The 25,214-nt window shown below is 36.9% G+C and overlaps 1 protein-coding gene across 3 annotated transcripts in view; it reads right to left on the bottom strand.

The window, feature by feature from the left end:
* The window catches only part of Polk (DNA polymerase kappa), a 48,467-nt gene that overhangs the window by 20,248 nt on the left and 3,005 nt on the right, over positions 1-25,214 (bottom strand). For all 3 annotated transcript variants that reach the window (XM_090331843.1, XM_090331844.1, XM_090331842.1), the window contains exons 2-5: positions 15,911-16,078; positions 14,513-14,632; positions 7,011-7,163; positions 5,165-5,296 (exon numbers count right to left, since the gene is read on the bottom strand). In XM_090331843.1, the coding sequence (XP_090187969.1) occupies positions 5,165-5,296; positions 7,011-7,163; positions 14,513-14,632; positions 15,911-16,045 (540 nt within the window). In that variant the 5' untranslated portion in view covers positions 16,046-16,078. The remainder of the gene's footprint in view (positions 1-5,164; positions 5,297-7,010; positions 7,164-14,512; positions 14,633-15,910; positions 16,079-25,214) is intronic.

The following is a 25,214-nucleotide window of genomic DNA, read 5'->3' as shown; positions in this document are numbered from 1 at the left end:
TATGGATATAAAACTCCACTCAATACATATACTAGTTCATAGATCCATATAGGAAAATGATGCTCCACTATTTACTGCAATCTGGATTGGAAAAGAAAAAGGTTACAAATCTGAATATAAATACATGATGGAGAATTCTCTGGAGTTGTATTATGGACTAAAAGATATATGTGGAGATTAGGAATGTAGCTTGATAAGAGTCTAAAAGTAGTTGTGTGTGTGTGTGTGTGTGTGTGTGTGTGTGTGCTCGTGTGCACACCCGTTCTCCAGTACTGTGGCATGAACTTAGGGACTGTACTACAGTTTGGTTTTCTTGCTCATAGCTAGTGCTTTACTACTTAGCCAGTCCTCCAGCTAAGGTTTTTACTAGTTAATTGGACAGAGAGTCTCCAGGGTATTTTTTTCACCCTGGCTAGCTTCAACCCTTGATTTTTACAACTCAGCCCCCAAGTAGCTAGGTATGAATCATTGGTACCTAGACAGCAATGCCTTTTATATAAGGTAGTTTTAATACTTAAAACTAAGAATGCTTTTACAATTTTTTTGGTCAAGCAACAAAAGTATTAGCTGTAATAAGAAGAAATGGTTGGCAAAGAATACATGTATTACAAAATGTATTTCTTGAATTATGTTGTACTTCAAGCAGCATTTAAAATCTTGGTACTACATCATGAGAAAACCTCTACAAAATGTACTTTGTGGATTATACTTCATCTAGAATTTAAAGCTATCTACTTTTTATAGAATGAGAGAATCATTGGATTTACAAAAACAAAGTATTTTAGCGTAACAAAATTATGGATAGCTGAGTCATAGGGAATTTAGAAAATGGTGATATGAAACTTGGCATAGCTTTTTATTCAGAGGGTGCCTTAAATAGCTTTGTTCTTATAGAAGAAACCATTTCTAAAATATATTCAAATAGAATCTTTCTAGTGAAAATGGAACTCTGGAAAGCCTATAGCTGGCAGCCAACTAAGATTGTGACTGAGAAGTGCTCCCTAGAGACACTGTTGAGTACTTACTGCCTCTACATGGGACATGGCTATGAGAACTAAAATAGACATGCTTCAGTAAAAGTCAAGCACGTAAGTCTCTAAGAACAGCTAAAGTTATTCCAGTTTTTTTTTTTTTTTTTTTTTTGTCAGTCCTGGGCTTGGGCTCAGGGCCTGAGCACTGTCCTTGGACTTTCTCAAGGCTTAAAAGCTTAGCACTCTACCACTTGAGCCTCAGCACCACTTCCAGCTTTTTTCAATGTATATGGTACAGAGGAATTGAACCCAGCTCTTTGTGCATGCTAGACAAGCACTCTGCCATTAGGCCAAACTCCCGGCCCCTCCAGTGCTTTTTTTTTTGGCCAGTCATGGGGCTTGAACTTTGGACCTGGATGCTGTCCCTGAGCTCTTCAGCTCAAGGCTAGCTTTCTACTTGAGCCACAGAGACACTTCTAGTATTTTGACAAGACAAAATAGGTTTTCCGGTAGGCGTGCGCAGTGGCTCACGCCTATAATCCTAGCTACTCAGGAGGCTGAGATCTGAGGATCAAGATTCAAATCCAGCCCAGGTACAAAAGGACCTGTGGACTCTTATCTGCAATTAACCTCTAGAAAATGCGAAATGGGGCTTGGCTCAAGGGTAGGGCAGTAGCCTTGAGCTGAAGACCTCAGGGACAGTGCCCAGTTCAAGCCCTATAATTCCCCTACCTCCCCCCCAAAAAAAATCTTCCTTAAGTTTCCTAAGTCAGAAACATTAATTTATAGTTATAGATTATCTATAGTTCATTCAATATGTTATGTTATTTGCTATTTGCAGATTAGCTAGCTAGATCTTACTCAAATCTAGAAAGTTTTCCAACCTATAAAAATAACCAGACTACAGAGAACTAAAAAAGATTTAGTCCATACTGTAATATTGTCAAAAATTTCAGTTTAAGGAGGACTTACAAAGTCTTCACAGGACTCCTTTAACTTACTAAATGCTTATATTTATGAGCAGCAATTTATTTTTAAGTTAGGACTACCAAATGTGAAATGTCCTCTCTCTCCCACCACTTCCCCCCCCCCAAAAAAAGAGGATGCAACAAAGTACTTGATGTGATAAGACTGTTGTTCAAAGATCACTTGCATGACTAAATGACATTACGGGTTAGACCATAGCTCAGTGTTTATACTTATATCACAGTGTTTAAGATATTGTGTTTAGCAGTCTAAAAATGATGTATACATATGTAACACTAAAACGTTACTAGAAATAGGACTAAAGTCTATTTCTGCATTATAAGCTAATTGTTATCAAAAAGAGAAAATGGGGCCAGGAGTTTGGCCTAGTGGTAGAGTGCTTGCCTAGCATGCACAAAGACCCGGGTTCGATTCCTCGGTACCATATAAATAGAAAGAAGCTGGAAGTGGTGCTGAGGCTCAAGTGGTAGAGCTCTAGCCTTGAGAAAGTCCAAGGACAGTGCTCAGGCCCTGAGCTCAAGCCCAGGACTGGCAAAAATAAATAAATAAAGAAGATAAAATAAAAAGAGAAAAATGGTAGGTTTTTTTTTTACTGAGATAGAGTTCTAGTAACCATAACAGAGATTCTTTCCAATGTAAGAGTCACTTAAAAAATGATAGGCATGCAAATCAAGAAAATGATCCCATTCGCAATAGCCCCCAAAAGAATAAAATACTTAGGAATATACTTAACCAAAGATGTAAAGGAATTATTCAATGAAAACTATAACAGCCTAATGAAAGAAATTAAAGAGGACACTAGGAAATGAAAAGACATCCCATGCTCATGGCTAGGGAGAACCAACATAGTGAAAATGGCTATACTGCCAAAATTGATATACAAATTCAATGCAATCCCCATCAAAATCCCAAAGACATTCTTTACAGAAATAGAAGATATAATCCAAAGATTCATATGGAACAAGAAAAGACCTAGAATAGCCAAAACAATTCTAGGCAAAAAGAGCAATGCTGGTGGTATTACAATACCAGACTTCAAATTCTACTATAGAGCCATAATAACAAAAACAGCATGGTATTGGCACAAAAACAGATCAGAAGATCAGTGGAACAGAATAGAAGACCCAGAAATAGAACCACATACCTATAGGCAAATTGTATTTGACAAAGGAGCCCAAGATATACAGTGGAACAAACAGTCTAATCAATTATTGGTGCTGGCAAAACTGGGCAGTCACATGCAGAAAACTAAAAATTGACCCTAGCCTTTTGCCATGCACAAGCACTAACTCAAAGTGGATCAAAGACCTCAACGTCAGACCGGAAACTGTGAAACTGCTACGTGATAAAGTAGGAGAGACAATGGAACTCATAGGCACAGGTAAAAGATTCCTGAACAGAATTCCAAGGTCACAACAGATTGGAGAGAGACTCGATAAATGGGACTACCTAAAAATAAAAAGTTTCTGTACAGATAAAAATATAGTTGCAAAAGTAGAGAGACAGCCAACCAACTGGGAAAAGATATTCACCAACAATACATCTGACAAATGCTTAATATCCAGTATCTACAGGGGACTCAAGAAACTAATCCCCCGAAAACCCAATAAACCATTCACTAAACGGGCAAGGGAACTAAAGAGAGACTTATCAGAAGAAGAGATTGAAATAGCAGAAAAGCATATGAGAAAATGTTCATCATCCATGGTCATAAAGGAAATGCAAATAAAAACAACCCTAAGATACCACCTTACCCCAACAAGAATGGCCAAGATTTTGAACTCAGACAATGACAGTTGCTGGTGGGGTTGTGAAGAAAAAGGAACGCTACTACACTGCTGGTGGGAATGCAGACTAATTCAGCCACTCTGGAAAGCAGTGTGGAGGTTTCTTAGAGAACTGAAAATAGACCTTCCCTACGATCCCGCCATACCACTTCTGGGCATCTATCCTGAACATCATGACCCAACATATGATAAGGACACCTGCTCAGCTATGTTCATCTCTGCACTATTCACTATAGCCAGGTGATGGAAACAATCCAGATGCCCTACTGCAGATGAATGGATACAGAAAATGTGGTATATATATATATACACAATAGAATTCTACATAGCCAACAGACAAGATAAAATAATGGCATTTGCAGGGAAGTCACTGAATGTAGAGCGAATCATGTTGAGTGAGACAAGTCAAGACCAGAGGAACAAAAGGCGCATGGTATCCTTAATATGTGGCTATTAAATCCAAAGAGTACAAGAGCGAGGACTCAATAACTGCATACCCAAAGCTATGGACATGGTAATGGAAATACAAACATAACTATACAGATGTAAAAACCTATGACTCTTAGCACTACATAGGCATTTCTCTCCCTTCTTACCTACAGATTATACAGATGGAAGTGGAAAATTTCTTACCTTTCAGAAAATGTAAAATTGTGTTTCATTTTGTTAAGCTGTTGAAACTAGGACACGTTTGTTTCATATTTAAATTCCAAGTGGTTTAAACAGCAAAAAAAAAACCTGACTCTATAGACATAATGTTTTATTTCTATGACATACAAACCCTTAGACTAAATTTGATTAAGTTCTAAATACTAAGTCCTAGTGATTGTAAATAGAGATTCCCTCCTTGAACACTTGTTAAACTTGTCATTTAAAATATGATGTAAAAATCAACGTTAATAAATTCTTAAAAAAAAAATGATAGGCATGGTTTTGTATATCTGTAATCCCACCATGTAAGAGGTGGAAGAAGGTTTACAAGTTCAAAGCCAGCCTAGGTTATGCTGTCTGAAACAAAAACAAAACAAAACAAAACCATTCATACAAATTTACTCAGAATACAATGAGTAGCAGATTTGGTAAATTATAAAAATAGGTAGTTCGAGAAGAAAATTTGTTTTACACATTAAGAAAAAATAGCTAAAGTGAGCTTCAAGCTATATGTATGAAGTTTGGAAAAATGGGTTTTTTAGATAGATGGAAAATACACGGAAAGGCAGAGAACTGGGAAACAGAATAGTGCATCCTGGGAATTGTGAAGAGTTCGTTACTCAACATAAGTGCAAAGAAGTGGCTTAAAGTGACTATGGAAGGATGTGTTAAGACCAGAAGATTTTGCTGCTTCTAAGGTGTTTGGTATTACTTCTAGGTAACAGGAAACCAGTAAATGGCTGTAGTAGGGGTGATACATCAACTTACCTCTTTACTCACAGCTCTATATTTGTCAAAGTTTGGGGGCACTATAATAAGTTGTGGGCAGAGTTTCTTAGCAATAAATCCTGGCATAGCTGCACGAACACCAAACCTTCTTGCATGGTAATTTGAAGTAGACTGAAAGAAAATTGACCACATTGGGAAAAACAAATAAACCGAAATGGACATACTGATCAATGCATTCACCAGAAACACATTACTAAAATGTTTTCAACTCAAGGGCATTCCTTTCTAGGACATTATCTTAACCACATTTTGACTTTACCTTGTCATGGTTTTATGATGCCATGACCCTATCTCACTACTGTCTCTATATTTACAACGTGATACCAGGTATTAAGTAAGTCTGTGCTAATAAAATCTTCTCTAAGATGGACATGATACCAGATGTAAACTAAGTCTGTGATAATAAAAGTTTCTTTAAGATGGGCATGGTGACCTTAAGTAGAGACTGGAAGGTTTGAGCAAAAGCAGAGATTCTTAGTTATGGAAAAAACTAATTCCACTCTAAATCTATTAGTAAAATATGTTACTCTATAATCAAGATTTTAAAATCTCTTCCGTTCAAAGACAGAAAGTAAATGATCACTTCAGGCTTTGCAGATTTTGCAGGTTTCGGATGTGTTTAGTTCTACTCCATTCTGTTCTTTTATTGTGATAACGATGATGATAATAGTAATAGCCATAACTTGGTCTCATTAAAATTTATTTACAAAAAAGGTATCAGAGGCAAGTGCAGTTATGACTTATACCTATAATTCTAATTGCTCAGTAGGCTGAGATCTGAGGCTCAAAGTTCAAAGCCAGCCAGGAACCAGCAAAATGCAGAAGTTTAATCAAGTGGTAGAGCATCAGCCCTTGTCCCACTATTGCCCCATTCCTCAGTAAAAACAGGTGATAGGCTAGACTTGACCTGAAAGCCACTGTCTAAAATAATGAGGTTTAGAATTCTTTTCGGGGAGGTACTGGTGTTTAACTCAAGGCCTCATGTTTTGCTAAGCAGGTACTCTACCACTGAGGTATTCTCTACCTGTTTTTTTACACTGGTTATTTTGAGGTAGGGTTTCACTTTTTGCAAAGGCTTCAGCATGGACCACAATTCTCTTATTTAACACTTTACACCATAGCCAAAATTACAGGTGCACATGTGTACAGCTAATGGATGTGAATAGGTCTTGTGACCCTTTTGCTTAGGTTGGCCCTGTATTATAATCTTCCTAACCTAAGCCTCTTGATAGCTAGAATTACAGGCATGAGCAGCCACACTCAGCTTCAATACTTTTCTCTCTTCTTCAATTATCTTTAACTAGAATCCCTTAGTATAATCCGATATGCAATGAAGGATATAAAGTCACTCTACCATTCTACTGAACTTGTGTCTTTAGGAAAGTTATTGTCTCTTTGAGTCTATCATCTTTTTAGTCAAATGAAAACAAAGACAGGTACATAAAGGTATTAAATATGCTCAGAACTAAAAACTGAGCATAGATAAGGCAGATAAAAAAGTTACCCAATGGGCTGGGAGTTTGGCCTAGTGGTAGAGTGCTTGCCTAGCATGCACCAAGACCCGGGTTCGATTTCTTGGTACCACATACTTAGAAAAAGCCAGAGTGGTGCTGAGGCTCAAGTGGTAGAGTTCTAGCCTTGAGAAAAAAAAAAAATCCAAGGACAGTGCTCAGGCCCTCACTGAGCTCAAGCCCAGGACTAGCAAAAAAAAAAAAAAAAAGTTACCCAATTTAGACCTTAATAAAGACTTCTTTCTTCATGAACCCATAGGCTTACTTGAATAAGTTAGGAAATTTTCTATTGTCTATTACCTTGACATACTTACCAACATACTCAGTGACCCTACAGCAATGGGTTTATCCTTTAATTCTGGATTATCCCTCATTTCTACAGCTGCATAGAAAGCATCCATGTCAACATGCACAATGGTATTGCTCAGATTCCGGCTCTGTTCCAACTCCAGTGCAAATCGGTCAACCTTAAACAAAAAAGTTATGATTTTAGACAAAGCAATACTTAATTTATAAGGTATCTATTTGTCTCTGTTCATCTCTGTCCCTTCATCCATCCACTCACTCACTCAATCTATGACGCATATTTATTGTTGTTCTTGACTGCTTTTGGGCATATAAAGTATTGATATTTATTAAAGCTGTTTTTAGTCTCAAAAATAGTCATTTTCAAGTGTCTTTTCCTGATAATTCTTCATATGCCCAGGAAGTTCACAGCATTTTTTGTTTTTGTTAATAAGATATGTGAATAAATGAATAAATGAATGAACTATTGCAACTGCTTAAATGAATGGATTCTACTACTTTGTAAATATAACTGCAAGTTAACAAAGGAAATATACAACAAAAAATCATACCTGTTTGGCTGGATGTATGCTATTAGGAATAGTAATCTATACAACTAAACATGTAAAACACAATATAAACATTCCTTTAATAAAAGTGCTTTTGTAATGCTAAATCTGATAAATGTTAACCTACACAAACTGAAAACCTACACTATAATTTATTTCTTATAAACTTTAATACATGTCGAATATACAATGAAGAATTTAATCTTCAAATAATTTTTGTCTCCTAGTTTACCCACAGTCAAGGGTGGTATGTGATGGTTTTAATCTCTGTAACATACTAGGAATAGTAAGACCATGAAAGTAAAATCAAAGAGAACTGAAAGACATAAGGAGCTTGGTGCACAGTGCAAGTTTAATCAATGTAATATATTACTAAAAGGATCAGTGGATAGCTACATTAGCAAAAGAATGAAAAAAAGACAAACAGCCTCAAATAAGCACAGAGTAATGCTAGAACGAAACAATTACTTCCATGTGGAGAACCTTAGAACAATTCCTTCAAAGGTGGACAGGCAAAAAGGTATGATGTGGCTCTTCCCCCAGGCTGGATTTCACCCCTCTACCCTACAGTGTTTTCTTCATGGCATTCCTTCTCAGTACTACTGTGACATCAGCTGTAGGTTAAAATGGCAATTCTCTCAAAATTATATCATATTTGTCTGCAACAGCCACTTTGAGATGACCCAGAGGATCTGTCCTGTTTAGTCTGCAACTAACTGAAGGACCTCAGGTGGCTTCTGGGTGTTTCCTGAGGCTAGAACACTTTTTTCAGCTGTCACAGACTTTGAAGCTTAGGTCAAATATCCTTTTGTAACTTAACTGGATCTCTGTCCTCTGTGCTGGAGAATGCAATGTTCTCTTATTTGTTTTCTTGCTCTTCCCATGACCCTTATTGTATTAGATGGTAAATTGTGAATTCCTTCAGAAGAAACATGACTGAATTAAAATCTTTCTTCACAGGAGAGGTAGGAGGAGAGATTGAAATTTATACTTATGTATTAACTGGTTAAAAAAATAAAAGGAGAGCAGTATTAGAAATTTTTTGGAGAAGACTAGCTTCTTGTCATGAACCATTGCCCTTAATAAGTGGAACTTTTCAATTTCACTCAAATTTATCATTCTGATTTAAGTTTCTTCCAGGGGGATCCAAAGACTGCCTGATGTGGGGGTCTGCACCTGCACAGGGCGAGTCCCCTCCCAAAATGTTTCTCCTAGAACTTCTATTGTGAACAGGGAATTATGAACACACTAAAGGGACTAATAAGAGACTGAAAACTCATCTATAGTAATCCAAAAAATATGGCTAATATATGTGTTGAGTAATAACAAGGGAGTGGCATCTGAAATATTTTGGCCTGGAGTCATCTGGGAAAAAAAAGATAATAGAAAGCAATCCAAATGGGAAAACAATTCTCCTTCGATTCATATATTAATGTTCTGACAGTCTCCAGCAATCTATTCTTCCTCCTGCTTGTTGCAAGTATACTGTTGCCAAAAGGAAACCACCCCACTGCATGACTCACACATTCCATTTTCCTTTACTATCTGTCATTAGTCACCCTTGTCTGAACCCTTCTTTTTCTACATATACCAGATGCACACCATCACTATCTTTCAACTTTCTTCCCCTAAAGTCCTCATTCATGTTTTTTTTTTCTTCTTTCAGGTTCTCAAAAAGTTTTCAGTTCCAATCTAAAAAGGTAACATGGACCTTGTTTCTTTTGCTATCGTGAAGAACTGGTATGTACCATGGGAGTTTAAAATAATGGCTTTGGTTTGGGTTCCAGCAGGGCTACTCATTATTTCCACGGCCATGAGTAACTTAGCCCTATCGGTATTACTTTCCTTATTTGTACAGTAGGACTAACTAACCTCAAAAGGTTGTTGAAAGACTTAAAGAGATACTCATGAAATATGTTTATCTAGTAATAAGGGCTAGCTGATAGTACCTTTAATTTTCAAAGCAGGTAGAACTATTATTATTATTATTATTATTATTATTATTATTTTACCACTCCTGGGGCTTAAATTCAGGGCCTGGGCACTATCCTTGGGCTTTCTCAAAGTTAGCGCTCTACTACTTGAGCCACCACTCCTGTTTTTTTCCATGTGTATGGTACTGAGGAATCAAACCCAGGTCTTTGTGTATGCTAGGTGAGCACTCTATCACTAGGCCACACTCGTGGCCCCAGGTGCAACAATTATTGAATTTCTACTATGTAATGTACTGAGTCAGACAGCTAATAGTAGAGCTACAAAGCCCAATTTTTCTAATTTTATGATGCCTTTCTAAAACAATTTTATCTATTTTTATCCTTGAACTTATGGGCTGGGCAATATCCCTGAGGGTTTTTTTTTACTCAAGGCTACTGCTCTACCATTTGAGCCATGTCTCTTTGGGCTTTTTGGTGGTTAATTGGAGAGGAGAATTTCATGGATTTTATTGCCTAGGTTGGCCTTGAATCTCAATCTTCAGATCTCAGCCTCCTGAGTAGCTAGTATTGCAGATGTGGGTCACTAGTACCTGGTCCAAAATAAAATTTTAATTCCTTAACAATGAAATAAATTCAAACAAAATTCCAATTATATATCTTAAATCTATACTCTCATTCATTTGCTAAAACTCTCCATTTCTATTACATTTAGGTTATTTCAGAAGTATTTTTCATATTGACTTAGTATTTCCTTAAATTACTGAGCTAATCTGAGTTAACAGTTAATGGCTGATTTGCTGTGTAGTTACCATTTAATATAACAGAGATATTTATTCATTCCATAACTCACGCTATTGTATGATATTTTAGTGATTATAAAGATGATTGTGCCTTTAGGAAGTCAAATGAGGGTAGGTAGGGTACAGAATATTGAGAGATTTAGAGTAGACATTCAGGGAGTGGACATCTACACAGATTATCTCAACTTGACTAGTAATAGTTCACTACTGTCACACACAGTAAAAATCTAACATATTGACATTTTATGACTTTAAAAAGAAATACATTTCCCATAAAAATTTCTTGGGTCTCTCAGATGTTCTCAACTCCTAAGGACTTCCTCAAATCTTCTCCGGTTTATACAACTTCTTTTAGAGGAAGGGCAACAAATGAGACAACTGAATAATCAACACAAAACACATTTCCTGCCATTCCTCTTACAAAAGATGCCAGAGAACCTCCCATGAAATAGTCAACTAAAACTGGAACAAAATCTGAAGTTGTACTAGACAATGGAATGCATTTTCTATCTCTTCAGATCATCTAAGTGTATTGTACAATTAAAATGGACTTTGAAATTATCAGAGATTATAGATCAACATTTTGCCAAAAACATCCAGAAAATAATTTGCTTAAGGAATATGGTCATTTTTAAAGTAATGTTGTTTTGATCAGAAAAAAATTGATAAAAACAATGTTTTAAGTTCATTCAAAAGAAATAATTACCAAAAAAGTTTGGTTTTTTGTTTCTTTGTTTTGTCAGTCATAGCACTTGAACTCTGGGGTCTGAGTGTTGTCCCTGAGCTCTTCAACTCAAGGCTCCTGCACTATCCCTTGCGCCACAGTGCCATGTCCAAATTTCTTTTTTCTGTTGTTTTGTTTTGTTTGTTTGTTTGTTTGCCTATCCTGGGGCTTGAACTCAGTGCCTGGGCACTACCTGTAAGCACTTCTGCTCAAGGCTAGCACTCTGCCACTTGAACCACAGCACCACTTCCAGCTTTTTGTATTTTTCTTCCAGATGAATCAAATACAGGTCTCCACGCATGCTAGGCAAGCACTTTACCACTAGACCACCCTTCTGGCCCAGAAAAAGCAGTTCTAAGGAAGGGTTTTGAGAAAATATTAAACTATATTTTTTATTTATATTTTTTGTGGTACTGGTGTCTTGTGCTTACTAGGCAAACGGCTTTCCTACTTGAGCCACACCTGTAGTACCTATATATTTACATTTCAATAAAAATGTATGGTGCTGATATGGGTAAAAATGAACTCACCTGAAAAAATGAACTCATCCAGAAATAAACCAAACTACGTGAGAATTCAGTTCTTGAAATTACACTACGTCAGTTCAATGGAAAAAGAACTCATGAGACAATAAATGGAGTCAGGCAAGTAATTACCATTAAGAAAAATACCAATTTGAGAAAAAAAATCCTTTACATCTTACATGAAAATAAATTCTAAATTATCACTCTTTAAAAGAAAGATACTGTTAAGAAACACTAAGTTGAAAAAAACCTGATATAGGACTAATAACCAAACCACAGAATTCTAAAAATCAACAATAAAACAAAACAACCAAACTAATCTAAAAAGGAGCCCCAAATCTCCTTAGTCTGTTACTTCACCAAAGAAGATATATAGAGGAATGATTGAAAAGCAAGCATGAAAAGACAAGCAAGAAAAGATGCTTAAAATCCTACATCACTGGAGAAATGCAAATTAAAATGAGATACTACTACTTTATCAGAATATCCAAAATCTAGAATATTGACAATAACAAATGCTGGTTGCATAGAATGCATAGCAATTCCCACTTGCTGGTGGTGGGAATTGCTACAGATGGTACACTCACACTGGAAGATAGTTTGGAAGTTTCTTATAAAACCAAGCATTTTCTTACCAAATGATTCAGCAACTATAGCTCCTTTGCATTTATTCAACTGAGCTGAAAATTTATGTCCACACATAGAGCGGCACATGGGTGTTTATAAAAAGCTTACTCATCATAATTGCTCAAACCCAGAAGTAATAAAGATGCCCCTCAGTATGGGAATGGATACATAAACTGTGATATATCCAGATGTTGGAGAACTATTGAGTCATAAACAGACATGGAGCTACTCTAAATGCCTACTGTTATGTTAAGGAAGTCTATCTGAAAAAGGCCACATACTGTCAGATTCCAACTAGATGGAGTCTGGCAAAGGGAATATTATGGACATAGTAAAAGGTTTAACATGGAGGGAGGGTGGCTAGACCGAGCACAAAGGGCTTAGTCTGGATACTATGGTGATGAATATACATCATAACTTTGCCCAAATCTATAAAATACACACCACCAACAGTGAAACTATCAATTTGGGGTAGGTGATATGACAGAGTAGGTTCATGAATTTCAACAAATGTACCATTCTCATGGGAGGTGATGCTAGTCAGAGAAGTTAGCCTGTGTGGGAGCAGAGGTATAGGAAAAATCTGCTTATGAACTTAAAACAGCTCTAAAAATGCCATTGGATATCAATCTTAAAATATATACAGGGATAAAGCTGCAAAGCTAAATGTAACATATTAGGAGCAAACTTATAACAAATGGCAAGGAAAAAATCCTTAATGTACAATAAGATCTTTTAAATCAAGAGAAATGGATATAAACTCTCCTAGAAATGTGGGCATAGGACATTGTTTTATACTGACAGTTGCACCTCCAAATGCATTTTCACAGTAACAGCTTTTAGCTGGACATATGGCCACCTAGCCAGAGAAGATGAGTCTCTTCTAACTCTGTATGGCACTGTAACTTGTTACTGTCAAAAAAATGAAAGCTTAAGTAATAAAACACTTCCTTTTTACTTGTTTAAAAGGAAATTATCTGCTTTTAATATTTTCCCCACCCTGCTTTTACTAAAATATGATTTGAGGATAATCTAATTTTGTCAAGTCCAAGTAAAGATAATACCAGGAAAGGATATAAGAATAAGATTTAAGGAATTTGCCTCTTGAAATTACCATGATCACCAGAGCTAACTCATCAGCTTAAAACTATTTACCTATTATGTGAGAAAAGAAAAAAAAATACTTTTCTTGTGTGTTACTGGGACTCAAGCTACAACCCCAAGCCCTTTTACTTCTAGTGTTTTCTGAATAAGAGACTCATGGATTTTTTACTAGGCAGATCTCAAAAAACAATCCTCTTACTTTTGGGACAAATGGTATGGAATATCTTATCCAGAGTATTTTTGAGACAAAGCTTGACTGACCTTTTTATCTAGTCTGTGTCAAACTATGATTTTTCTATTTCTGAGTCCCAAGTAGCTGGTATTACAGTCACGTGCCACTAAGCCCAGCCCTCAAAATAAGTTCTCATTTAAAATACATTTTTGAGTGTCTTGTGCCAGTTACTTAACCTATATCCTAACAAGGAGAACAAAAGAGGTCATTCTCACAATAAAGAAATAATGGCCAACATGTAAAAAGATATTCTTTGTGTCATAATAAAAGGGAAGTAAATTAAAATAACTACAAACTAACATTTTGGACATTACAGAAACAAAAATGATACAATCTCATTTCTGATTTCATAATTTTATTTTACTAAACCATAGTTGTATTCTGAGTTACTTCTTACTATATGTTCATGTTTGCTGTAATACACTACAGAAAATTTGTGATTTTTATCAATTTTATCCTATGGCTTTGTGACCTTTTCTCATTCTAAGTATGAACATACTCAAAGGCACACAGGGCTGGGAGCTGGTGCATCACATTAAAAATCCTAGATACTCAGGAAGCTAATATCTGAACATCATGATTTTATTTATGCCCAGGCAGGAAAGTCCATGAGAGTTTTATCTCTAATTAATCACCAGAAAATCAGAGTGGCGATATAGCTCAAAGTAATAGAGCTCTAGTCTTGAGGAAAAGAGTTCAGGGGCAATGCCCAAGCCCTATTTTCAAGCCCAACGATTGAAAAAAAAAAAAAAAAAAAAAAGCACATAGGTTTTGCCAACTACTTGTCCTATGAAGATCAGCAAGTTAAGACGGTATTTATTTTCTGTATAATGAAGGTGGGAGGGCCTAGGTGTGGACTGTAAGCAAATAAGGAGGGCACCTCTTAGGAAAGTGTGTGCATTTGCTGAATGGGTCTGCCTTCACTTTCATCTTGTTTGTAGTTATTACTTAATGATGATACATGATAGTTGTTAATTACCATTCTACCAACTTCCACTGTAAGGACTGAATTAATACCTGTAATTGGGCCTTCCTTAGCTGTTGTCTGGTAATTTGCGCTTTTTGTTGCATCATATTATCAATTCGCTGGTTGACTTGCTTTTCCTTCTTGAGCTCATTTCCATAAAATCTGGAGCCCTATGAAGGTAACAAAGCATAGGAAAAACGTCTGAAAGAATTGCTGTAGTATGACCTGCTGGCTGAGAATATACATTCTACTTAGTAGCTGGGTGACTTCAAAATTACTTCATCTGTTACCTATTTCCTCATCTGTAAATATTAATAGTTACTGAAGTTATACAATTGTTGTGAAACAGAACTAATCACAGGCTCTTTGAGAGTTGCATTCAGAAAAAAGTGTCCTAGGCCTAAGTCTGCCAGATCATCAATTACTATTCAAAACTTTAATGTTAAATCATTAATAAAATGCAGCAGAAACTTAATACTTATCATTCTACCACTGAACAATGCTTAGATTGATAGACATCAAGTTACTTTTACTTTCAACTAATATGAAAACACTGTTATGAATTTGTATGCAAGGATTTTCATGGATATCCACTGTCATTCTCCTGGGATCCTCCCCTAGGAGTGGAATTTCTGTGTCATATAGTAACTAACCATGGCTAATTTTGAGAGGAGAGCCACAGCGTCTTCCAAAATGATTGAGCCATTATACAATCCTACTAGCAACATATGAGAGCTAACTTCTCCATATCCTTGCCAACATTGTGAATGGGTTATTATAGGCATTAGTGACAATAATACTGTGGATAGCATCTCCGAGTGTTTTGAAATTTACATTTTTTTTGTTTTTGGTCTGAGACTAGGACTTTGTTACTAACTTTACCAACTGAGCCAGGCCTCTAATCCCAAAATTTACACCTTCTTAATGACTAATGATGTTGAGTCTACTTCCATATGCCTCTAAGCCACAGAGTATCTTCTTTACTGAAATGTCTATTCATATCCTTTTGATTAAAATGTTTGATAATGTTACATTATGTTACCTCAGCTTGGCAAGTCCGAAAATTTAGCGATACCTTTTACTGATGCAATGTTAGCACAATACACTCATACTAGTAGAAGAATAAACAGAAACAACCAATAAGGAGAGTAATTTGACAATCCATAAAAAATTACACATGCACCAGACCAGGTTAACAAATCTGAGAGATTTGCATCTACAATCAATCACCAAACAGCTGGAAGTGGAGCTGCGGATCAAGTGGTAGAGTGCCAGCCTTGAGTGAAAAAGCTACGAGAATATGTCCTACCTTGACTTCAAGCCCTATTACCATCACACATACAGAACTTTCAATGAAAGAGATATTCAATCAAAACTTAATCAGGTTGTTTTAAGCAGAAAGTTTAATAGTAATGAAAGTATAGACATAAAAAGAATCAGAAACAAACCTTTGTGGCTTCCATTATAATTTTGTTAATTTTCTCTTTATCCAATCCTTCCATTCCTGCTTTGTTGTCATTAAGTCCCATTCTAAGTAGTAGGTCATCTTTGTAACCGTCATTTTTCTCCTCTGTGCTGTCCATAGTGCAAACTTAAAGTGGTTTCTTCTTTATCATCTGAACAAGCATACATAATAAGGTCATCTTTAGAAAGTAACCGTGGAGGGGAAAACTTAAAAGTTAAAACAAATGAGAATCTAGTCAATTTTTTAAATTGGCTCCAAGAGAACTACTAATCAAATTTTTATAATTACTATCACAGGATTACTGTATTCTTGGAGAAAGAAAATGAATGAACATTTTCTGTATGCTATGTAGTAGTCAGAATGCTTAGGGCACTATACTATGCACATGAGCCCTGTACAGCCTTACAGGTAGACATTAGCATTCCCTCTACAAAAAAACAAGAAACTTCAGTCTTGGGACACATCTACTTAAGAATTTTAACAGGTTTTTAACCTGTGCTCAACACAATCATAAGTCCAAGACTCATGTTTTAATCCAGTCAGTGATCATCTATTGTGTAAAGAGCTCCATTCTTAAGGTAACAAAAATAGAGGAATTTACCTACTTCCAGAAAATTATTACACTGTACAATGTTGCATCACTCCTGAGGCTAAGGGCACAGAGGCACATGCCAATGCTCTCAGCTGCCAGGGAGGCTGAGAAAGTAGGAACATTTAAGCTTAACAGTTTGAGTCTAAGAGCAATATGAGCAAAGAGAAAAAAAATAGAGAAAAAGGAGAATCTTTGCATGTAGTAATTCTTTCAAATCTCTATATTGTTCTTTGTAGTTTACTTTCATATTCATTAGCTTTCTTAAAAAAATTTTTACTTGGAGGGGCCGGGAGTTTGGCTTAGTGGTAGAGTGCTTGCCTAGCATGCACAAAGACCCAGGTTCAATTCCTTGGTACCACATACTTAGAAAAAGTCGGAAGTGAAGCTGAGGCTCAAGTGGTAGAGCTCTAGCCTTGAGAAAAATCCAAGGACAGTGCTCAGGCCCTGAGCTTAAGCCCAGGACTGGCAAAAAAACAAAAAACAAAAAACATTTTTTTTTTTACTTGGGGCCGGGAGCATGGTAGTGGTAGAGTGCTTGCCTAACAGGCATGAAGCCCTAGGTTCCATTACTTGGTACCCACAGACATAGAAAAGGCTGAAAGTGGTGCTGTGGCTCAAGTGGTACAGTGCTAGCCTTGAGAAAGCCCAAGGACAGTGCCCAGGCCCAGAGTTCAAGCCCCAAGACTGGCAAAAAAAAAAAATGTCTCACAGACTTTCCTGTCTGGACTGGCTTTGAACTGTGATCCTCTGATCTTAGTCTCATGAGAAGCTATTATTATGATTGTGAGCCACTAGCACCCACAGTGATTTGTGCTCTAAACAAATCTGTGAGGTAATTGATTGAACTGAGGTGTAAAGACAAGGGGTTCACTGTGCTCACAGTTTTGGAGGTTCCAGTCTAGGATTTGTAGTGGTGATCAGGTAGGAGTAGATGTTAGAACTAAACCTCTTACCTCATCCAGGGAGGAGAGATGACAGGGAAGAGAGGGAAAGGGAAAGGAGAGGAGAGGGGAGGGGAGCGGGAGGGGAGAGAGAAACAGAGATCTGAGTCTGGCCCCAAACATAAGGTACTCTTGTTTTAGCTTCCCAAATGCTGGAATTACAGGTATATACCACCGTGTCCAGAATTCAAATGGTGAAATGTATCAAAGAAATATAACATTTATTGAATGGTTTGTTTGTATACCTTACTTGACATTTGTTGTTCTTTTGTTTTTGCTAGTCCTGGGGCTTGAACTTAGGGCCTGGGCACTGTCACTGAACTTCTTTTTCTCAAGGTTAGCACACTACCACTTGAGCCACCACTTGAGTCACAAAATCACTTCTGGCCTTTTCTGTGTATGTGGTACTAAGGAATCAAACCCAGGGCTTCATGTATGCTAGGCAAGCATTCTACCATTAAGCCACATTCCTAGCTCCTGTATAGATTTTTATATTCATTAGCTAGCCCAACTTTGAGAAGAATTTGTTTGGGTCAATTTTGGGCTAGAAAAACTGAGCTACTGGGGAAAATGAAAGATAAGTGGTTTTCTGCTACTTCCCTGCCTGCTGATACCTGTTTATTCTACAACTTAAGTAGGTTCATCATTTAATGACACTTATACATCAATGACTTTCAGGATTGCAGTGGCAGTTCAAATGTCTACCTGGTATCTCAAATTTAACATTGCAAAATGATCTCTCTGCCTCTATTCCCATAGCCATTCCATTCAATGCTGTTCTCCTAGTTGGGGACAACTCTAATGTCTTTCGATTTTCCACATAAATAGCCTTGGAGTCATTCTTGGCCCGCTCATCCTCACATGCCCACATCCCAAACTGGCAGGAAATCCTATGAACTGTTTCAAAACACATCCTGCACTTAACCACTTCCCACTACCTTCTCCGTTTTCGTGGTGGTTTGCACAACTGTTATCTTCAGCTGGACAAATGCTTCTGCCCTTTTCTTTCAACTTACACTATGATACTTTTCTTCTGGAATATGTAGAATGCCACTCTACCTCACACTAGATAAAACCCAAAGCCCTGGGCTGGGAGTTTGGCCTAGTGGTAAAGACCCGGGTTCAATTCCTTGGTACCACATACATAGAAAAAAAAAGCTGGAAGTGGTGCTGAAGCTCAAGTGGTAGAGCTCTAGCCTTGAGAAAGTCCAAGGACAGTGCTCAGGCCCTGAGCTCAAGCCCAGGACTGGGGAAAAAAAAAACCCAAAGCCCTTAAAAATGACTTTCCAAGGACCTTAAGAATTGGATCCCTGTCACTTGTCTACCTAGTGTCTAAAACTCTCTCCCACCCTCACTGTTCCCTAGGTATACTGCCTCATTGCTCTTCTTCTCTTTTGCTGGGCACATATAGACACAGGCCTTGTTGCATTGCTCTTGTCTTCCTTTGGAAGGTTCTTACATCAGATAATCTTCTTTGCCAAGTCCCTATATCTTATTCAAGTCTTTAAATGTTTCCTCCTCAATGATCATCCCTGTCTTAAATTAGAGCTTGGCCATTCTCCACTTCTCTTCAATATAGTACTGGAACCCTTAGCCAGAGCAATAAGGCAAGAAAAGGACATCAAAGGGATCCACATAGGGAAAGAAGAAATTAAACTATCCCTATTCGCAGATGGCATGATCCACTATTTGAGTGACCCAATAAGCTCCACTCCCAAGAAGAATTAATAAACTACTTTAGCAAAGTGGCAGGATATAAAATTAACCTTCAGAAGTCAGTAATCTTTTTGTACACCAACAATACACAAACAAAAGGCCAAATCAAGAAAATGATCCCATTTGCAGTAGCCCCCAAAAGAATAAAATACTTAGGAATATACTTAACCAAAGATGTAAAGGAATTATTTAATGAAAACTATAAAAGCCTAACGGAAGAAATTAAAGAGGACACTAGGAAATGAAAAGACATCCCATGCTCATGGATAGGGAGAACCAACATAGTAAAAATGGCTATAATGCCAAAATTGATATACAAATTCAATGCAATCCCCATCAAAATCCCAAAGACATTCTTTACGGAAATAGAAGATATAATCCAAAGGTTCATATGGAACAAGAAAACACCCAGAATAGCCAAAACAATTCTAGGCGAAAGAGCAATGCTGGTGGTATTACAATACCAGACTTCACTACTATAGAGCCATAAAATAACAAAAACAGCATGGTATCGGCACAAAAATAGACCAGAAGATCAATGGAACAGAACAGAAGATCCAGAAATAGAGCCACATACCTATAGTCAGCTTGTATTTGACAAAGGAGCCAAAGATATACACTGTCTATTCAATTATTGGTGCTGGCAAAACTAGGCAGCCACATGCGAAAAACTAAAAATTGGCCCTAGCCTTTCACCATGCACAAGCATTAACTCAAAGCAGATCAAAGACCTCAACGTCAGACCGGAAACTGTGAAACTGCTACATGATAGAGTAGGAGAGACACTGGAACTCATAGACACAGGCAAAAGATTCCTGAACAGAATCCCAGGGTCACAACAGATTGGAGACAGACTTGATAAATGGAACTACCTAAAAATAAAAAGTTCCTGCACAGAAAAAAGCATAGCCACCAAAGTAGACAGACAGCCAATCAACTGGGAAAAGATATTCACCAACAATACATCTGACAAATGCTTAATATCTACAGGGGACTCAAGAAACTACCCCCCCCCAAACCCAACAAACCACTCATCAAATGGGCAAGGGAACTAAAGAGAGACTTATCAGAAGAAGAGATTAAAATGGCAGAAAAGCATATGAGAAAATGTTCATCATCCATGGTCATAAAGGAAATGTAAATAAAAACAACCCTAAGATACCATCTTACCTCAACAAGAATGGCCAAGATTTTGAACTCAGACAATGACAGTTGCTGGCGGGGTTGTGGAGAAAAAGGAACCCTACTACACTGCTAGTGGGAATGCAGACTAATTCAGCCACTCTGGAAAGCAGTGTGGAGGTTTCTTAGAGAACTGAAAATAGACCTTCCCTACGATCCCGCCATACCACTTCTGGGCATCTATCCTGAACATCATGACCCAGGATACAACAAGGACACCTGCTCAGCTATGTTCATCTCTGCACTATTCACAATAGCCAGGCGATGGAAACAATCCAGATGCCCTACTGCAGATGAATGGATACAGAAAATGTGGTATGTGTATATATATATATATATATATATATATATATATATATATATATGGAATTCTACATAGCCAACAGACAAGATAAAACAATGGCATTTGCAGGGAAGTGGATGAATCTAGAGCAACTCATGTTGAGTGAGACAAGTCAAGACCAAAGAAACAAAAGGTGCATGGTATCCTTAATATGTGGCTATTAGATCCAAACAGTAGAAGAGCAAGGACTCAAAGGTTGCATACCCAATGCTATGGACATGGTACTGGAAATATAAACACAACTACATAGTCATAAAAACTTATGACTCTATGGACAAAATGTTTTATTAAATATAGTATTATGTATCTATGACATACAAACCCTCAATCTAATTTTATGTTCTAAAATGTAAGTGCCAGTGATTATAGAGATTCCCTTCTTGAATACTTGTGAGTTATACATGTCATTTGAAATATGATGTAAAAGTCAATGTTACTAAATTCTTTAATTAAAAAAAACCAAAAAAAATGTATCAGACTAACGTGACGGTTTAGCCCTAGGGTCAGCAGTACTGGAAGGTGGTGGGATATTTAAGGAATGAGGCCAAGTGAGAGGTCTGCAGGTCACTGGGGACATGCTCTACAAGGGATTATGGGGATCCAAACCTCTTTCCTTTTCTTCTCTGTGCTACATATCTTGCAATGAGGTAAGAGATTTGGTTCAACCGTGCATTTTTCTCACAAACCAACACAGTCAATTAATCTTAGACTGCACCCTCCAAAACCAACTGTTTTTTTTAATACCTTAATTACCCCAGGTATGTGTTAGAATAAATTGTAGAGTACAGTAATACACAATATACTATGTTTTAGTACATTTGAATCACTATGAGATTCTTTGGGTACAATGTCTTCATGGTGACTGCTTTTGTGTTTTATCGGGATTTTTCATGATCATTTCAAATTATGTAAAATCTCTCATTAGTCCTGGTTATGCTTTCTTTTCCTATCAGTCCTTTAATCACTTTTTAAAATCTAGAAATCCATAAAACAAAAGGGAACTTCTAGCAGAAAAGTTACATTCTTTTCTTTTACTTCTCACCATGTGAATTATTTTCCCTATTTTTTTTTTTTTTTGTGGAAAGTGAGGTTGACTTCAAATAGTTTTACATGTGCTCTTGTCTGGCACATGAGCAGATCTCAGTCAACAATATTGTTATTATGAAAGTTAAGCCAAATTTGTAGCTTTCATTAGTGGGAAACTAACTAGTATTATTCTCCCCCTTCACCATAAGGAGATAATAAAAAGCAATAAAGTAAACACCTAATAAAAAGTCAAAGTTCACAGATCCTATGGGTGAATTTTATTTCTTTTGCTTTCAGAATTTCATAGTATTTGTACTATGATTACCAGGGTTTATCACATATGAAGTTACAAATCTATAAATGGTTGCAAATTTATGAAGTAACATTTTATTTTGAAAAGGAAAATGGACATTTTTATAGCCTGACATTACAGAATATGACCTAGTTTACTTCAATTTAGTAGTAGAAAAGCAATGCATATCTGAAAGTAAAGGACCCTGGGTTCCTGTGGCTTAGTATAGTGTTTCAAAAGTGTATTTTCTGCCAGGTGCAGCAGCTCATGCCTGCAATCCTAGCTACTCAGGAGGTTGAGACCTGAGGATCACAGTTTAAAGCCAGCATGGGCACTAAAGTCTGCGAGACTTAGCTTCAATGAACTACTAGAAAACCAGAAGTGGTGCTGTGGCTCAAGAGGTAGGGCGGTAGTCTTGAGCTGAAGAGCTCAGGGACAATGCCCATGCCCATAGTTCAAGCTTCAGGACCCAAAACAAAACAAAACCAAAAACAAAAAACAAAAAAACAAAGTGTACTTTCTCTGAAAATATTCAAATTCTTCCTAGTCTGATTCTACCACTGACTGTTTAAGTTACCACTTAAAAACTTCTATGTTTAATGGTAGTAGGGATTTTTTTTTCTTTTCAGAATTCTAAAGAAGTGTTATAAAAATCACATCTGGTACAGTTCTTTCTAGAAAAGGCACACAAGATGATGCAAACAACATTATAAGCATTTAGCACATCAACCATGTGCTAAATTTTTTATTATTTTATTATTTTATTATTTTATTTTTATTTTTTATTTTTTTTTATTATTTTTATTATTTATTATTTTATTTTATTATTTTATTAGAAAATAAAGTCTATTAAAGGTAATGGGGGGAGGGGTGAAAGTGGAAGGGTTATAGAAGAGAGTGAGAGAAAGAGAAGTATGGGTAAAGAAAACAACTAAGTTCCTGTGTAAAGCTTGTTTCCTATTTCTTATACTGGGTAAATAACCAAACCAATAACTCACTCAGAAATATTAACATATGTTAAGAACATTATTTTAAATATCCCAAATGTTCAAATATTTACTAGTTTGAACATTAAACACTCAGCACAAAATTCAGACTCTGAGCCAGAAGTGATAGTACATGCTTGCAATCCAAGCTAATGGGGAAGCCGGGAGGGGAATTTAAGGCCAGCTTGGACAAAGGTCAGGAGATCTTGTCTCAAAAAACAAAATACCTGTAATCCTAGCTACTCAGGAGGCTGAGATCTGAGGATCAAGGTTTAAAGCCATCCTGGTCACTAAAAGTCCCTGAGACTCTTAGCTCCAGTTAACCACCAGAAATGCCCAGACCCAGAGTTCAAGCCCCACAACAACAACAACAATAACAACAACAAAATTACAAAGAGGCTAGGGGAAGTGGCAGAGTACTTGCCTTTGATACTAACAAAACACCCAAACAAAAAACAAACAAGAAAATCATCATGCCCCCCTTCAGACATTGTAAGTGTACTTTTTACTGTCTAATTTCAAATACAATGAATTAAGAACACTGACTCTAAATTTACAATAATTTTCAAATTATCTGACTGGCCTAAAAAGTTCCCATTTAATTTTCATCTAAAAATATATTTTATAGATATATACTTATATATATCTATAAAAATATATATATATATATATATTTATGACACTTCTTTGGAATTCTGAAAAGAAAAAAAATCCTTACTACCATTAATATAGAAGTTCACCTTATATTTTTAAGTGGTAACTTGAATAGTCAGTGGTAGAATCAGACTGGGTACCACATAGCAAAAAGGCCAGAAGTAGTGTTGTGGCTCAGGTAGTAGAGCTCTAGCTTTGAGAAAGTCCAAGGATGGTACCCAGGTTCTGAGTTCATGCCCCATGACTGGTAAAAAAAAAATTTTTTTGGAGATTTTTTTTTCTTTGTTTTCTGCAATGCTTGGAATCAAATCAAGGGTCTCATTCATGTTAAGCAAGTACTCAACTACTGAACCACTTCTGGCTTTTTGCTATGTATGTGGTACCGAGGAATGGAACCCAGGTCTTTGTGCATGCTAGGCAAGCACCCTACCACTAGGCAACACTCCCGACCATCAAAAATATTTTCGATTGCATAACTTGAAAGATTTCGATTTATAGTTATCACTGAAATAACAACAATGAAATCCTATAGGTCCTAAATCAAGAAAAGTCAAATTGAAAGAAAAGTCAAATTTTTCATTAAAGACAAAAGCCTACTTTTTGAGAATTATGAATACATTTTTATCGTTTATTATCTTTTCTAATTTTTCTTTTCCCTCCCTCCCTTCCTATCTCTTTCCTTCCTTCCTTCCTCCCTTCTTTTTGACACAGAGTTTATTATGAAGCCCAGGATAGTATTGAAGCTGTAATTCTCCTGTCCCAACCTCCGGAGTGCTGGGATTCAGTCACACACCACCATACCAAGTTCATATATTCCCTAAAACAGCCTTTTCCCCTCTATTCATTTAAGTGGCTCAGACAAAGAAGAATGAAACAGAAAGCTTCAGTCAAATCAAGAACACTATTAATCCTACAGAAATAAAATTCATTCCTCTCAAACAGTAGCTTGAAATGATCTTTGCTTCCCTACCATTTGCAATACTGGTAGTTGGATTTTTCAGAGTTTGAAAGTACCTCTGAGGTATATCCCTAGTTTTTTTGTTTTGTTTTGTTTTTGCCAGTCCTAGGACTTAAACTCAGGACCTGAGCACTGTCCTTGGGTATTCTCATGGAGTGCTTTACCTAACATGCATGAAGCCTTGGGTTGGATTCCTCAGTGCCATAAAAACAGAAAAAAACAGACATGGCCCTGTCCCTGAGCTCTTTTGCTCAAGGCTAGTTCTTGAGCCACAGTTCTACTTCCAGTTTTTAGTGATTAACTGGAAGTAAGAGTCTCAAGGACTTTCCCGCCTTGGCTAACAGGAAACCATGATCTTTAGATCTCAGCCTTTCAAGAAGCCAGAATCCTAGGTGTGAGCTACCAGCATCCAGCTTGGTATGTGTGTGGGGGTTGGGAGGAGTGGGTTTTGGGGACTTGAACTCAGTGTGTGGGTACTGTCCCTGAGCTTTTATGCTCAAGGCTGGTGCTCTACTACTTGAGCCACAGCTCAAAAAGTTAGGCCTAATTTCTAAGTTAGGTCTAACTTCTTAAAAAAAGATTGTTTCCAAGCTGGTT

The sequence above is a fragment of the Megascapheus bottae genome, chromosome 4 (assembly GCF_031878675.1).
Source record: "Megascapheus bottae isolate mThoBot1 chromosome 4, mThoBot2.hap1, whole genome shotgun sequence".
Lineage (NCBI taxonomy): Eukaryota > Metazoa > Chordata > Mammalia > Rodentia > Geomyidae > Megascapheus > Megascapheus bottae.
The sequence above is the reverse complement of the archived record's forward strand: the minus strand, read 5'-3'. Positions and strand labels throughout refer to the sequence as shown.